This window comes from Pezoporus wallicus, unplaced genomic scaffold (genome assembly GCF_028554395.1).
Source record: "Pezoporus wallicus isolate ANWC-B61680 ecotype Strahan unplaced genomic scaffold, APGP_CSIRO_Pwel_v1 contig_8428, whole genome shotgun sequence".
In the NCBI taxonomy this organism is placed as follows: domain Eukaryota; kingdom Metazoa; phylum Chordata; class Aves; order Psittaciformes; family Psittacidae; genus Pezoporus; species Pezoporus wallicus.
Window position 1 is genome coordinate 7,002 of NW_026641094.1, and position 16,968 is coordinate 23,969.

The 16,968-nt window shown below is 47.1% G+C and overlaps 1 protein-coding gene across 1 annotated transcript in view; it reads right to left on the reverse strand.

The window, feature by feature from the left end:
- Nucleotides 1–1,997: 1,997 nt before the first annotated feature.
- The window catches only part of LOC130606042 (zinc finger homeobox protein 3-like), a gene marked incomplete at its 5' end in the record, with an annotated part of 43,870 nt that continues 28,899 nt past the window's right edge, over nt 1,998–16,968 (reverse strand). The window contains 4 exon segments of the mRNA XM_057421960.1: nt 1,998–2,303; nt 2,305–3,533; nt 7,042–12,450; nt 13,820–13,922. Of these exon segments, the coding sequence (XP_057277943.1) occupies nt 1,998–2,303; nt 2,305–3,533; nt 7,042–12,450; nt 13,820–13,922 (7,047 nt within the window).

Here is a 16,968-nt window from a genome sequence, read left to right on the forward strand (position 1 = left end):
GGGAAGGAGATGCTGGAGGAGGCAGGAGGAACCTGTGTTCACAGTCTTCAAAGTTCCTTTTTGAAGCAGGAGGAGGATGAAGATGATGGGGAGAAGGCTCTTGCACTTTCAGAGCAGAGGAAATGGGGGATGGTGTGGGGGTAGGGAAAGGAAATTGTTTCTGTTAACATTTGGCTACACAAGTGAAACAGCATCTATTTGTCTCCAAAACCTACATTTTAGCAGCACAAAGTTTTCCTTTCAAAGTCCAGACCGTACAAGATGTGTGTCTGCACGTTCCACAAGTGGGGCACGGAACGGGACATCAGTGCCCACCACTAGTGAGAACCTGGAAAGAGAAACCTGTCTTTTGGTGTGCTGGGCTTTTGCTAAGAGTTGTATCTCTGCTTGCAGACGAAGCACAGATAACAACCTGGGTACTTTTTCTTTTTTTTTTTTTTTTATTCTTTATTTAAACTTAGACTTCTTTGTTTAAATCCAAAACAAATTCTCAAGTAAAAAGAATCCTTTTTGCTCATTCTGCACCAGTGGTGAAAGGGTATGTCTCTGGACATATTTAAAGCATGAATTTTCTTTAGAGAAAAAAAAAAGTAACAAAACCTTCTTTTAAAAGAAGGAACAGAGTGCAGCCTAATTACACAAACAGAAACAAATGCTTATAGTTTAGGAACAGAGTCTTTGAAGCATTTACAAAATGAGGAAAAGAAGAAGGGAAGAAGAAAAAAAAGGAAAAATGGAAAAGACGAAAAAGTGCAGAAGGGTAATACACATAGGCAAATCGTATGTATGCGTCTTAAAAAGTTTCAAACCCTCAACAAAAAATATTCTGCAAGGGATCCTACTGACCCCCCAAAACCCTTTGAACTTCTTTCTTTAGTTTTTATAAAATAATTATGCGACCACCCTCTAAGAAACGAAGGTAGCAACAAGAAGTGAAAGATTACAGGATGGAAGAACGGGAAGTAAAGGTACAAAGGGGAGAAAAGCTTAGGCGAATCAATGGATTGCAATCTACCTGGCTAGGAATGAACAAGACAACATCAAATGAGAAGCCGTCAGCCGGACCATATAAAAGCTAAATGTACACAAAATTGTATTTTTTTTAAATCTACCATACTGTTTCAGTTAATTTTAAATGCAACAATCTACTCAACACCAAAAATGGTCATATCTATCATAAATACAGAAAATCAGTTGTTTTAAAACATTTTTTAAGCTCTGAGTCCTCAACACTCTTTGCAAGGGTTTTGATTTTTTTTTCTTTTTCTGAAAAGTGGGACTGCTTAACTTTTCCCCTTGAAATTGGCTTCAGCAGAAAAGCTACCCTTAAAATCCCCAAAAAGCTAAAGCATTGTTTTTCTCTTGAATACTTTATGCCCATTTTAAATCAATGAAAAAAAGAAAAAAAAGAAAAAAATCCTTTTCTGGAACTAAAACGAAGCAAAAAAACCCCAAAACAAATGAAAGAAATATATATATATATCTAAAACAATGATTCTAAAAATAGAACAAAGTGTGAGCAATTGACCTGAGAATAAAAAGACATTACATTTATTTTTTCTTTTAGCAAGCCATTGGTATCTGAATGCTAAGATAGCAAAACATTTAAAACTCTAACAGGTGGGCTGCTTTCCCATACAGTGTGTGCTGGCCTCTGTTGTGCTATCGACATGGGGGTGGTTGAAAAGGGGCAATATACAAGAGGCTCAAGCTCCAAAGACAGTGAGGAAGCAGCATGGGCTTTCGTCTCCCAAACCAAGAGTACCTTTGAAAGGACAAATGTAACAGATTTTATTTTTCAAGTCTTATTTTATTAAAAGGAAAGGGGAAAAAAAAAAAGTAAAACCCACCAGCATTGTTATATGGGAAAACAACCCACGCTTTTTCTTGTTTCTATTTTTGGTTAGAAGCTTTGGAATTGCAGTTAGTATATTTTTAAAATTAGTTTGTTATTAATTTTTTTATTTAAATTAATTTTCATTGTTCACCTTCAAAGCTTACAATCTGAAGGTGTCCATTCCTATGCTAGCTAGACCACTGTCCTTAGGGCATCCGGGGTCCCGGGGCCCCTCTGCCGGGCTCGCCAGTCCATCTGACTTTTGGCTAAGATCTGCTTCAGACTCCTCCAAATAGTCATCTGTTGGCATAGAGGGCTGAACCCCTGAGGTTCTGCATGAACTTGAGGTAACCGTTGAAGATGAGGAGAGAGGAAGGAAAGACGGCAGCAGAGGCTTCCCTGGTGGGGCACGGGGTGCTGCTGGGGGCCAGGGCTTTCTGGCGGCGTGGGGGGAAGCTGGGGGGGGGGGCGGGGGGCAGGGGGCTGTCATTTGAGTGAGCGGCCGACTGCGAGGTAGATGCGGTGCTGGGGTCGGGGGGGCAGGCAAAGTGAGGTAATAGACTGGGGTGCTCTTTGGCGTTTCTTGCTGCTCTTGTGATTGTTCGGTGTTTGTGCGGGGCTGACTCGAGATGCTGACTGAGGCCTTCGTCCTCACACACCGTGCTCTCGCACGCCACACACTGGTGCAAGCCGTTGCCCTGGCTGCTGCCGGTGGGCACGTGAAGCACCATCTCTTGCAGGTATGCCATGGACTGGCCGAAGAAGCAGAGAGACTTCAGGTGGTCGCTGGCAGCCTCCTGGTCGCTGAAGCCCACCTGGCACTTGCGGCAGACCATCTTGTACCGCACCTTTGGTACGATGAAGGGGTCGCTGAGGGAGTCTGTGCCCTTGCCTTCTGCTTCGGGCTCTTCTTGGGGGTTGAGCAGGAGGGGGGACACCTCGCAGGGTGTGTTCTTCTGCTCTTCATGCTTGGGGGGTTCTTTGGCAGGGTCTTTGTCCAGGGTGGCGGCCCCCTCGGGGACCAGGGTTCGGCTTCCTTTGGGATAATGTGCTTTCTGCACCTGCCGCTGCTGCTGCAATGCCTCCTGCAGGCTCTGCTGGTATTGCTGGTACTGCTGCAGCAGGGAGCTGGGGGACAGCCCCAGCAGTGCCTGCGACAGCACGGGGCTGTAGAGGAAGAGCCCCTCCATCCCGTACATGGGCTGCAGGTACCCGCTCTGCAGGGCACCAGAGATCTGTGGGGCATAGTAAGAAGAAAAGCTGGGGACAAAGTAGGGAAGGAACTGGCTTGTCAGCAAGGTGGTGGGGTCTGAATTCAGGGCAGCTTGCAGTGCCTGGAGCTGGGTGGGCTCCATGGTGTACTCCATGGCAGGTAGTGGGGCTGAGAGGGCACCCGCTGGTGCCTCCCCCTTCTCCTTCCTGGGCCCTGGAAGGAGGTCCCCCCTCCCCTTGGGTGCTTTCTCCTTCTCTTTTGCCTTCTCTCTCTCCTCCTTGCACTGTGGCGGGGGTGGCTGCTGCTGCTGCAGGGTTGTTGCCAGTGGCTGCTGCGAGGCCACGATTGCTGTGGCTTGTGCCGGGGTGGATGAGCTCAGCACGGCTGGGGGCTGCTTATTTGGTAATGCAGAGGTGGGGATGCTGGGAGAAGGGACATTTGTGCTGGGTAGGCCCATCAGGTTGGGTTTGGGAGAAGTTAAAGCTGCAAGAAGGAAGAGAGAGAGGTGAGGACAGGCAGAAAGCACAAGGCGGGGTGACTCCAGGTCTCCCCACAGCCAACCTGTACCTCCGTCTCCTCTGTGCAAGGGCAGCGACCGGCTGGACCTCCTGTGCTGCAGCAGTGCAGATCAGAAAGCCTGTCCACCACTCTCTCTGGGACAACCACTCCTCTCCCTGCGGCCCTGTGCCAAGGGGATGTGCCTCAACAGCCCCCATCACCAGCAGCACCAAATGCAGTGTCTCTGCCAGGGACACCCACCCACCACCTGCATGGGATGCTCAGCAGAGCTGTTGATTTACTGACCCCTCTGAAATTCCTGAATAATTAACAGCTGATGTCAGGGACAGGCACTTTTCCTACATCTGCACTAACCGGTGTTCAGACATCCCCCAGGTCATGAACATCATGTTTTGGGTGGAACTACAAGGGTCATGATGCTTCCTCACAAAGGAGATGGATTAATGGTGCAATGTGAAGTCCGCTCATCTTCTCAACAGCAGGAATAGAAAGGGAAGCATGCCAGCAGGTCAATCCTGTTAACAGGGCAGGCAGTGATTCCTGGCAGGGAAATTCATCTGCTACGGGGTTCCTTTGCCTTGTAAAGGGACTCAAACACAGGTAGGGGCTGGGGCCAATGGCTCCAAGTTGCATCTGCCCCATTTATCCTGGTAAGGATTAATAAATTGTCATAATCGATCCTGAAGAACAAGTGTAGGCATCCTCAACCATCACCTTATCCCTGCCACTAGCAGGGAGCCTGATACCCAGGTCCCTGGCCAAAGTAGACATCAGGAGTCAGGGCAGAGGCTGATGAGTGTAGCACAAGAAGTAAATTCTGTGCCAAGACACACATGGTCCTCAGGTTTCTGGACACTGAGCCCTAGACTGCTACCTGCACAGTTGAATCACAAGAGCCTGTCTCTTAACCATGCCCTGTAAAGCTGGTGTAGCCCAGAAGGAATCCAAACTTCTCAACATACAGCACAGGAACTGTTTTCTTGCATCATCATGCTCCAAGTAGTAGCTAGAAGCTAAGGGGAGAAAAGCACTCTCCAAAGCCTGGCTGCACTACACCTGGGTATGAAAAGCTCATTTGTCTACAGTGCTGCATTCACTCCACCCAGCGCTGCCCTCCCAAGCAAGGGCAGGAGAGAAGGGCACTGTAGTCTTCAGGGGTCAGCCTGGTGAAGGAGCTGGAGAAGGGCTGTGAGGAGGGCTTGGAGGAGTGTGACCAAGAGCCAAGAGTTCAGCCATGGCTGATGCAAAGCCCTTCAGAAACCTTCATCTGCTCCTGATGAAGTATCAAGACAATGGTGATTTGTGAAGGTATGAAGTGAGCCTCCACACAGCAGCCTTACAGATTTCAGATAAGGGCATATTATGGATATATGCCATTGAAACTTATGTTCCCTAGCTGAATGCTCCCAGAGAGGTTCAAGTGTGGGAGCAGCAGCTAATTCATAACATTCCTGGATGCACAGCCTTATCTGCTTCGACAGGCTTTGAGCCGAGATGGCCTGACCTTTGGAGCTTTATCTGAAGGCCACAAACAGTCTGTTTGACTTTTTAAATAGCTTAGTCCTATATAGGCAGTTACTGATTGCTTTTAACGTTCATAGTACGTAACCCCATCTCCCCAGGACACATACTGGTCTTTGGAGAAAAATAAAAGCAACAATATAAATTGAAGTGCAAAAAAGTAATTTTAGATCTTGTTACAAATTTGGGGTACTAAGTAAACAGCACAGAGCTGTCTGCGATAGGCTGACAGTGCAATTTGCCAAAGAGATTCTCTTGGCCTAGTTCTGGCCTCTGAAACAAGATATTCGGCAAGAACAGAAGTATTGCATGAAGAAGTCCTGGCACTGAAAGATGCCCTTGGGGCATGTAGCTAAGACTAGACTCAAAGAGCAGAAATAGGCAGCAGCCCTGAACAGAAGAATTTCTAACAGCAACTGTTTTTTAAAAATGGTTTAATTACAATGACATATCCCTCAACTACAGTCAAAAATGCTTTGGGGGTCATGAGAAGAGTTCTGTAACTATGTGAAAAGCATCACAGAGGCCCTAACTCCCAGCAGAAAGCTTTTCCAGAGACCAGGAAAACTCACTGTGATGTTTTCTGCTCTCTGACAGGTCCTTCTGACATGGACAACAGCAACCATGCCACAAAGTAATCCCCACTGCTGCTCTTGTGGAAAAAAGGACCTTAACTTCAAGAGAGTTCTTCATCTTTGGAAAGGCCAAAAGCCCCCAAAATACAGTGAGATTTAACTCTTCTTCATTTGTCAACAGAAGATATTTCATCATTAGCCAATCAGTTCAGTACAATAAGAGAAAGTTATCATTTCTGGACACTGTTTAATAGTGGCAGACCTGTACTGCTGCAGAGCAGAAAACAAGGATGCACAGTGTCATCTAGTGTAACTGTACCAGTGCCATGGGCTTTCCAGCCCAAGACAGTATCAGCCTGTTGCGGAGACAAGACACTGGAATCAGTTCTTGGGATATCTCTGTAACTGCAGAGCAGCCCTGGTGAAAGTTAACTTGAAGTAAAGAGAGAAGTCTTCCAAGTGAAAGCAAGCCTCAGAACATCGATTACTCTGTTATGAGTGGGAATTCAGACACAGGCATGTCCCTGGGATACCACAGATGTAGCAGGAGTGAAACAAAGCCCTTGGATCAAGTTTTTTAGGCCACTGCTAGTCTACTGAGTAGTATCTTCCACTGCCAGTGTTTGCAGACCTTATACCCTTCACCCATCCACCAGGTACAAGGAAAAGGCACATCCTCAAAAAAACAAAGTCCAATATCTGGTATTAGTCCACCCAAAGGACTGTACCAAATTTCATAAAAATATGTAGTATTGTTGAGAAAAATGGTACTAAAATCCAAAGTAGATTTATCCCACTGTTGTTTGTTGAGAAGGTACTTTCAGGTTTTACCTAGACATTACTCAAAAACCAACCCACAGCTGCACTGGGATTAGTTCTGGAGGTCACTATAGGGATGTTATATTGTTACATGAAGATGCTCCAGGAGTCTGTCACCAGTGCCACCAGGCACGTCACACTTTTCCCTAGAAACAGTTCACAATTAGTGAAAATTTGGGATGGCACCACATAAATTGAATTTAATAGCAAAAGGAAAGGTATAATGAACAATGCATTCAGCACATTACTCCTTTTACTGTTCCATTTGATAAATCCTTTATTCTTCATTTCTTCAAAAGTGCTTCAGAACTTTCAGTATATGCTAAGGAAACAGATATACACAAAATGTCTACATCTTGCTGTATTTCAGACTTGGCTAGAAAGCATTCAGGAATTAAAGATAAAATACCTACTGCTCATTTGATGTCAAGTAAACATGCTCCACTAAAGGGCCAGGTATCCTGTTATCAGTCATTCCTCAAGGGAACATCTGCTTGTGCTAAAGATGCGTCAAGTTAAGCTGTGTGTCTGAGCAGTGTGATAATATACATACCTACCTGTGTTGGATGTACTTAAGCCTGGTAAGGATGGTCTGTTGAGGCCTGGAAGTAAGACTGGAGGGATGCCCTGTAGTGCTGGGTATGCAACAGGAAGGTTAAGAGCTTGCAGAGGTGTGTTATCAAACATGCCTTGCTGTTGAGCTGCCAGACCAAGAATATCATTGGCTTTTTTGATTTGGTCCAGCTCCTGCTGAGCCATCAACTGACGTACAGTAGCTGGGTCAAAATACTCCTTTTCCTTATCCAACTGGCTTTCAAGGGTTTCTTTAACTTTAGAGATATGCTGTTGAGAGAAGACATGGTCACGTACAGATAGTCTAGCACTGTACTTGATGCCACACAAAGTGCACTCTGTTTTGGGTCCCTCATAACTTGTTTGGTTTATAACAAAATGCTTGGCCATGCTGAGTTTGGACTTCTTCTCCTTTGCCCTAGCATTCTGGAACCAGACCTGAACAACTCTCTTTGGCAGTCCAATGTCATTGCCCAGGACCTCACACTCCAGCATGGTGGGTGTCCTGTAGTCATTAAAGCATGACTTAAGAACTTTTAGCTGGAGATTAGTCATCTGAGTGCGAAAGCGTTTCTGTCCGGGACGATCCCCATTCTCTCCAGACTTGCTGGCTGAACCACTTGCACCAGGGCTGAGTGAACAGGGATCTGCAAGGCTGGATGTTTCACTATAGTCCACAGTACCTTCATTATCATACTCTTTGCTGTAAAAGCTAGGAGCTGGGCTGACCAGGCCAGAATACAGACGATCTTCATATTCAGACATTGCTATCATGGTAGTTTTTGCAAGACCCTCACTGGGTCTCGATGTTGATTTGGTTTCGGTTGCAATCCCTGTAGCACTATTGTTGTCTGCATTCCCTTCATCTCCTGTTGTAGTGTCTGTGATTGCAGTGTTGACAGAGGAGCAGTCATCATTGTCCGGTTTTGTTTGGTCAAAGCTCAGATTGACTGAGGACATGGAGGAATTCTCAAAGTCTTCTATCCCTTCCACCTTAATGGAGGACGGACTCAGCAGTGCTTGAGGTGACAGCTCCATGCTCTTGTTCACTGGGGAGAGAAGAACACTATGTCCATCACTGCTTGTTGGTGGCATGTGGGAAAAGCTTGCTCCATCGAAGATATCCCCCTTCATTTGCAGTCCCCCATCACAATCTAAAAGCATAGCAGACAATGTCAAGTTGTATCCTGCTCTCTCAGCCTCATGCCAGTGACAGGATCGGATATGAGCTTCCAGAGCTGTCTTTGCTTTAAAGAGAGCTCGGCAGAAGGGACACCGTCTATGGGCTTGGGCAGCCCCTACAGCTCTGAAATGCCCCTTCCTTTCCCGTGCACGGGTGTTCTGAAACCAAACTTGCACCACGCGTTTCTTCAAGCCCACTTCATGTGCAATGTGATCCAACATTTTCCGCGTTGGGTTGGAGTCAAGCAAGTATTTCTGATAAAGAATTTCCAGCTGCTCTGAGGTAATGGTAGTCCTTAGACGTTTATCCCTTTGTGGTTCTTCTCCCCCAGTCCCACTGTCTTTTTCTCCAGGGCTTGCACTAGCCTTTTCCTCCAGCTTTCTCTTCAGTGTGTTCATTGCGGATGCTGGAGTTGATGGTGAAGTGGCTGAACTTGCTGGAATCTGTGGTAATGTCCCAGATAGCAGCTGGCTTGCAAGTAGTGGATTACTGGGATCAAAAAGCCTGAGTGGCATATCCAGCGTTCTGTCCAGGAATGGAGGGTGGACAAACTGGTTCTGTGCACTCAGAAAATGAAGCTGCTGATGCTCCTGCCAATGCTCAAAGGAGGGAAATGCCAGCTTACACTGGTCACACTGGTATGGGATTAGCTGAGGAGGTATGTTTGCCAGCTGTTGAGGGGTGGACGTGTGAATGGGTTTGAGGGAGATATGTGAGAGCTGAGATGGACTTGGAATTGACTGTGACAAGGAGCACTGAGGGAGTTGAGGACGGGGAGGTGGCTTTTGCAATGAAGAGGGGGAGGATAACTGTGAAATCTTTTGGTGTGCTGAACTTGTCTTTTGTTCTCCTTGGTCTTGTTGCTGCTGAGACTCTTGCTTTGGTTGCACTTGCTTCTCTTGAGTTTGGTTTTGCTGTGTACTCGGAGGTTCAGATTGCTTTGGTTTCTCTTCTGTAGGTTCTACTTTAGAACTATAGGTGGAGGAATCATCTGCCTCTGCTGTGAGATGCAGACAAGCTGAGGAGGTTGCATCGACTGTAGATGTAGGTGTGTTGTAAGCTTGTGAGGGCATTGGCGTGCTGCAGGAGGAACTGGTTGGAGTCAAAAGCTCCACTGCATCCATAGAGTCTTCATTCTGGCTATCATCCTGTCCATCCTCATCCTCATCTTTGTAACAAAGCTTTTTCTGGTGTTTAATGAGATCAAAAATGCACTGAAAGACTAGACAGCACTTTTTGCATTGGTAGTTCAATTTGCTTGTTCTAATATACTTGTCATTTGTAAGCTCCCGTCGTTCCCCGTCTTTGCCTTCTCCCTGATTCTCATAGTTTTTCCTAGCCTTTTGACGGGCATTCTGGAACCACACCACTATAACACGTGTTGGGAGGTTCAGCAAATTAGAAAGCTGCTCAAGTTCATCATCCTTTGGATAAGCATTGGCATCAAAGAAGTCCTGTAGAACTCTCAGTTGGTAGTCAGTAAAGCGTGTCCGGGAGGACCGTTTGCTTCCCCGGTACTCCTGCTTTTGAGGTTCTGGAGAAGGAGGCCATGAGTCTATCTTCAGTTCTTCCAGGCTGGTAATGGGAGGATTACTGAAGTTGTATGGGGAATCCTTGTTGTGCTGGCGTTCTTTGAAAAGAGTGTTCCTGAACCAGTGCTTGATCACTTTCTGGGGCAATCCAGATTTGTCCACCATCTCTTTGATCTGTTCCTCACTTGGGGAATTGTTAATATCAAAATACTGCCGAAGGACTCTGAGTTGGTCATCGGTGATCCATGTCCTCTTGTTCTGCTGCTGCTGAAGACGGCTAGAGTTGAGCTGATGCTGGTACAATTGGGACAAATCGGCAGGCAGAGGGTCTACAGGACCCAGCTGGGGTGGCAGCTGTGCAGGTAACGTCTGTAGTGGCATGGTTTGCATCATTGGTGGTGAAAAGATGGGGAGCTCCACTGACATGGAGAACTGGGTGAGTGGCACAGACGGCTGGGCTCGTGCAATCATAGGAGAGGCAATTGGTGGGGCAGAAGGAGGGATGGTAGGAGTAGAAGCTGGCTGAGGAGGTGCTGGAGGGAGCGGAGGTGGTGGCGGAGGCTCTGGGGTCTGAGGCGGGTACAGTTTGTCATAGTGTTCTCTGTATTGTTTGGCAAATTTCTCTAACTGCTTAAAGGGAAAGTAATGTTGGTGAACATGCTCTTGGTGGCTCTTCAGGATGAGGATGTTTGAAAAAAACTTGCCGCACGTATCACACTCAAGCTTTTCGAAGTTCTCACCTTGATCTGTCTTCCCGTTTTTCTTCTGCACCTTCTGCTTGTTCTCGTTATACTGAATGACAAGCTCAAAGCCGAAGTTTTCCAGCAAGGCTTTTGTGGCATTCCCTCTTGCATCAGAGGCAATATGCAGCGGCATTAAGGAGGGCTCCAAACTACCGCCTGGTACAAAATCTTTCTTTTCTTTGGGCTTTAAATTATCAGGTAGAGACTCTTTAGATGCTACATTACTGTCTCCCCTCTCTGCACTTTCCCTTTCCCGTGGGGTTTCTTTTTCTTTCTCTTTCACTATGGATTTATTCTTCTTCTCAGGGTTCTGTCTCTGCTGTATAAGGACGGAGTGAGGTTGTGACAAGGAGAGCTGGCCTTGCTGCTGCTGTAAGAGCTGTGGATGGCTCTGCTGAGGGATCTGAACTTGAGCCTTCAGGTCCTCCAGTAAACTTGGACCTGTAACAGTCAATGTCAGTGCACCACTAGTGACAGGCAAACTAACTTCTGTATTGAGCTGGAACTCAGCATTAGGGATGTAGAAAGGAAACAAAAGATGCTGCTGTTGCTGAAGCTGCAGAAGGGTCTCAGTGGTCATCGGAAAGTGCGGCAAAAGTGCTGGGTTGAAGAGCTGAGACTGCAAGAAAGCAGCCTGCTGCTGCAGTTCTTGTTGCAGATGGGCCTGGACTTGGTCCTGGGTCTGGGCCAAGGTTTGAGCTTGCTGCTGCTGCTGCTGTTGCTGCTGCTGTCTGAATGCAATCATGTCTGCCAGCTTCTTTTGGTTTACCTCTTTGGGCTCTGAAGGGGAGGACATACTAGTGCTTACAGGGTTACCTAAAGGAGGAATTCTCACACTGTCGCTGCATACCTGGTTGAGCAGGCTGGGAATGGGAGCTGTGCCCGAATTACTTGTGTTGGTGGTTGTAAAAGTATTACTGTTGGTAGTGTTCACTGGACTTGGCGTGGATGAACCCAAAGAGAGACTGCTGCTGTTGCCAGTTCTGTTACTGCTGCCACTGCCCCCAGCTGCTTCCAGCTTGGCAGCACAAGCCTTGGTTTGGTGCAGGACAGATCTCATGTGGATCTCCAAGGTTGAGCTCTGACTGTAGGCCATGTTGCAGGTGTTACACTTAAAAGGCTTGTTGTCTGGGCTGCTGGTTGGTTCGGGCTGCCCAGTAGCAGACTCTTGGAGGGCTCTTTTCAGTTTATGCAAGTGAGAAACCGAATTGTAATGGACCAGGAGAATGTTCTTTTGCATGAAAGACTCCTTGCAGACTGTGCACTTGTAAGGGCGAGATGGATCTAGGAATTTCTCCCTAGTGAAGTTAGGGCTCTTTCTGAAGGGTAAGGCCCTCTTTGGTTCTGAGCCAGAGTCCTCTTGCACTGACCCTGAATCACCACCTGTTGGGTTCTGCTTATCTTCCAAGTCACTCTCCTCCTCCTTATCTTCCTCGACTATGATAGCGTGGTCTTCTGTGAGCAAAGGATCTCCCATCACAAGGAGGTCTCCATTGACCAAGAGACCACCATATAGCTGCTGAATGTCAGCCTCACTCAGCTCCAGATGGCTGGTTTCCAAGTGCTTCTTCAGGGCCTGGAAGGTTCGGAAGCTGCACTGGCAAAGGCAGCACACGGTGGATGCCTGGATGGCATGGTACTGGGAATGGAGCTGCAGCTTCTCAATGGTTTTGAATGCCAGGCTGCACTGGTTACAGGGGAACTTGTAGACACAGCGATCAGACACTGGCAGCTGAGGCCGCTTTGCGTGAACCTCATTGAAGTGCGTCTGAAGGGCTGCCGAGCTCTTGAACACCTGGTTGCAGCCTTTCTTCCAGCAGAGGAAGCCAGAGTCCTCCCTGGCACAGCTAGGATCAGCTGGAACCAGCTTGGGATCTCCGCTGTGCTCTGTGCTGTCAGATAGCAGAATACTCTTTCCCAAGTCCTCAGAGATCTCTGTGAAAACAGAATTAGGGCAAATCTGACAATTACACCAGCACACTGGGGCAGATCAACACCCTCTTTTTTGTCCCTAATACGTCCATGTTTTTCTCTGCAAGACAATAGGTATTTCTAACACTCCTCTATCTTTATTCATTTATTTTAATACCAGTCCATTACCCTCATCATGGCCCATTGCATAAACCTACACAATTTACTTTACTTTGCCCACTTTGAATATTTGGAAATTGTTCACACACACACATTTCCTTAGTGCATTTATCACCTTTAATTCTTCCTTTTAAGTGAAGGCCATTCATCCACCTGTGTGTCTGCTGTTTTGCTTTGAAGCCCTGCCTATTTTCCAATGAGAAAGTTCATCAAACTGAATGTAGTAGAGTCTTGGTCCTACCAAAGCTGGAAACAACAGGAATGAAATTTGGGTCCTTCTGGCAGCAGTTCAAAGGGGGATGTTTGGGGGAGAATGGGAGAAGAAGGAACAAGCACTGAGTGCCACTTATCCAGGGTCAAAGAGCACAGTCCTGCCAGAAAAGACAGCATGATATGGGTAGAGGCCAAAAAAGAGATACCCTTGCCCAGGGCAGCATTAGCTACCCTGGCTGTGCCAGTGCTGCCCCACCAGCATTGCTGCCTCAGGGCTGTTTGTCTGAAAGGAAATGATGTCTGTCTTAATTCCCTGATTCCTTACAGACTTTCCAGGAGGACACAGAAGGAAGACCATCATTGCTTCCCTACCAGGGCTGAGATCAGACTCTTCTGCCCATGCAGAACTATGTTCTTGGGGTGTTCTCATATCATACAACAAAGCCAGGACTGAATAGCCATGGATTTACAGCCATGCCTTCATAATGCAACATGGCAATGGAAAAAGGCTGAGATTTGGTCTGGAGAAGGACTTCAGCAGCTCAAAGCTCCCCAAACTGTATTCCCAGCACCCATACTTGAGCTGTGATGGCAGTGGAGCAGGCACAGCAGAAGTGGTAGCAGTCTACAGCCAGCAGCTGCAACCTTTGGCATTTCTCTAACAATCCCCTCAGCCCTCCAGTACCTCTATTTTCCACCACTCATACTTGGTCTTTTCTTTTGCAAGGATTCAACACCACTTCCACGTGAATGGCCACAGTGGTGAGCTGTGCTCCTCAATTCTGAGCTGCCCTGCCATGGGGACACCCGGGGCACCAGCCTGTTTGTGGCACAGATGAAGGGAGATAGCCCTGCTGGGCACCATCTGACTTCAGTTCTTGGGAGACAACTGGGCACGTGGAGCTCACCCATGTGGAGATGTCCCCAGATACAGCCCCTGACCAGGTGATGGAAGCTGGGGGAATGGTGGCACCTGTGGATCTCAGTGACCTGCACTCACCAGGCTGCTTCCCCAGCTCCTCCACAGCAGTGTTCTCATCTTTCTCTGGAGCGGCTGCTGGGAGAAACATGCTGCTGGGCATCATCCCCTCAGGTGTTGCCACCTGGAGACAAAGAAGAAAGGATATGTGAGGGAAAGCGAAACACAGGAGAATATTTTACACATCTTCAGTGGCAAAAGACACCAGAATTGTAAAGTCAGAGGTGTCACTTTTCATAGCTCAATGAAGACTCATATTTATTAGACAAAGCTCAAATCAGTCAAAAGTGTTTCTACAGTTATATTCTGGACATAATTAGAAGTGCACACCTGAAAATCTTATTATTAATATTTTTCCTTTATGTAGAATTCAGACTTTGATCACTGACAATGTTTTGTCATGGGCTGTGAAACTTCTTGTGCAACCGATTAGGTAGGTAAGTTGAAAGGCCCACCTTAAGCTGCTGAAAACATAAGTCCCCTAATTAAATCCTGCCTCATAAAATACACTGTAATTTTGAACTAGGGAGCATTGCAGCAGTGTTTTCAAAGTGTATTGATGCAGAAAAAGGAAGGGCATGAGAAAGAAAAGTACAAATAAGGAGAAAGGTGACAAAGGAAAGGATGAATAAGGGAAGAGTAAAAAGAAAGTAAATAGTCTGCAAACTAGAAAGCTTTTGGTAAACCTTTCCTTGCTCTGACTGACGTGTTCCCTTCGCCTCTCTTCCAGTGTTTGTCCATAACCTGCACCACCATAACCAGTGCAGTGCTTGAACACCAACAGTTTTAAAGAGCTGGAGAGTTTGCATGCTTCAACTGGAGATGATCTTTTAAAGAGTCAAATGCACACACTCATCCTTTTCTGGAAAACTGCCTCTTTGGGTGTACCCAGTCACACACAGAATATACAAACTACTTCACTAGCACATGGTTGGCATTGGACACAGGACAACACATACCTTTCTGAACATCGAGACCAGTACCTTGCACCCCCTGAAAAGCTTCCTACAGCCCTTCTCACAGAGCAGCAACTGGACAGACAGACCCACATCACCGCCACTGTGCCATATTCCGACACATGGCTGCCAGCACTGGTTAGATGCCTGTGTCAAGTGAAGACATCTCTACAGCTCAGAGCAGCTGCACACCTCACGTGACTGATGCTCAGGGATCACTGCCCTCTCACCAGGGCTGTGGTACTTGAAGGAACAGAAACCAACACTGAGTTGCAATGCTTGTGGTGCTTCTGCTCCCAGCTTCTGACTGCTGGGACAAACATTCCTAGATGTGTATGTTTCCTAGCAAAACACGTCTCTCCATCCTTCTGTCAGATACTAAGAACCTTGGGCTTCAGAAGAGAGTGAGGCTGTTATCTGCACGCCATGTATCTTGTTTTCTGCAAAATCAAGGACCACAAGGCTCTGACTGAACTGCATGAGATATTATGAGAATGATATGATGAGAATGAAGACCTTGGGCCCACTGTAGGAGAGGATCTGGTTCGAGACCATCTTAAAAATCTGAACGTGCAGAAGTCCATGGGTCCTGATGAAATCCATCCGCAGGTCCTGAAGGATCTGGCAAATGAAGTTGCTAAGCCGCTGGCCATCATATTTGAGAAATCATGGCAGTCAGGTGAACTTCCCGACTACTGGAAAAAGGGAAATATAACACCCATTTTCAAGAAGGGGAAAATGGATGACCTGGGGAATTACAGACCAGTCAGTCTCACCTCTGTGCCTGGCAAAATCTTGGAGCAGATTCTCCTGGAAGGCATGCTAAAAGGCACATGAAAATCAACAAGGTGCTTGGTGACAGCCAGCATGGCTTCACTAGGGGAAATCCTTCCTCACCAATTTGGTGGCCTTCTATGATGGGGCTATGGAACTGATGGACAGGGGGAGAGCAGTTGATGTCATCTACCTGGACTTGTGTAAAGCATTCAACACTGTCCCACACGACATCCTTGTCTCTAAATTGGAGAGACATCAATTTGATGGATGGACCACTCGGTGGATAAAGAACTGGCTGGATGGCTGCAGGCAAAGAGTTGTGGTCAATGGCTCAATGTCCAGCTGGAGACCAGTAACGAGTGGTGTCCCTCAGGGATTGGTGTTGGGACCGGTCTTGTTTGACATCTTCATCGCTGACATGGACAATGGGATTGAGCGCGCCCTCAGCAAGTTTGCCAATGACACCAAGCTGTGTGGTTCGGTTGATACCCTGGAGGGAAGGAATGCCATCCAGAGGGACCTTGACACGCTTGTGATGTGGGCTGATGCCAACCTCATGAAGTTTAACCATGCCAAGTCCAAGGTCCTACACCTGGGTCAGAGTAATCCCAGGCACAGCTACAGGTTGGGCTGTGTATTGGTGAGGCACTGGAATAGGTTGCCCAGGGAGGTTGTGAATGCTCCATCCCTGGCAGTGTTCAAGGCCAGGTTGGACGAAGCCTTGGGTGATATGGTTTAGTGTGAGGTGTCCCTGCCCATGGCAGGGGGGTTGGAACTAGATGATCTTAAGGTCCTTTCCAACCCTAACTATTCTGTGATTCTATGGTTAGAAAATCTGTGGTGAAGCTGAAGGTAAACCTATGTGCAGGACATGTCAAATCCAAGCAAACACAGACTAGACCTTGGCTTCTCTAAGTGAATGGAAGCAAAAGCAGTCCATGAAAAACCTCAGAAACAAATGTTGGTGCATGAGCGGCTGCAGCCATCCAACCCATGCTGGGGAGGGGTGCTGAGCTCCACCCTTTACTGGGGCAGCCGGTGCATGGGGGTGAGTGCCAGGTCCCATTGGTGTCTGCAGGAAGGGCAGTTGACCCTGATAAATCACTGGGAAGGAAGCTGAGTACACATACTCATTCCACCTTTTACTCTAAGCAGGAGTATCTGATGGCTGTGGGTGGTGGGTCAGGAGACATGAAAGGTCACCAGTTAATTCCCAGTAGCAGGGCTTGGAGGAGGGGGATGAACAGGGATGCCAAGGGGGGAGGGCAAGAAGAAGCTGTCCCTCTCAGCTTTGTCAGCAGGGAGAGCGCTTTCCTAGTATCTTTTGGAATTAAAAAAAATAAATCAGGAGAAATTAAAAAAAAAAAAAACAGAGTAGAAAAAGAATAAAATTATCTAACACCTAAGTTGCACATCATTATGGAAACTGGGGTTTTT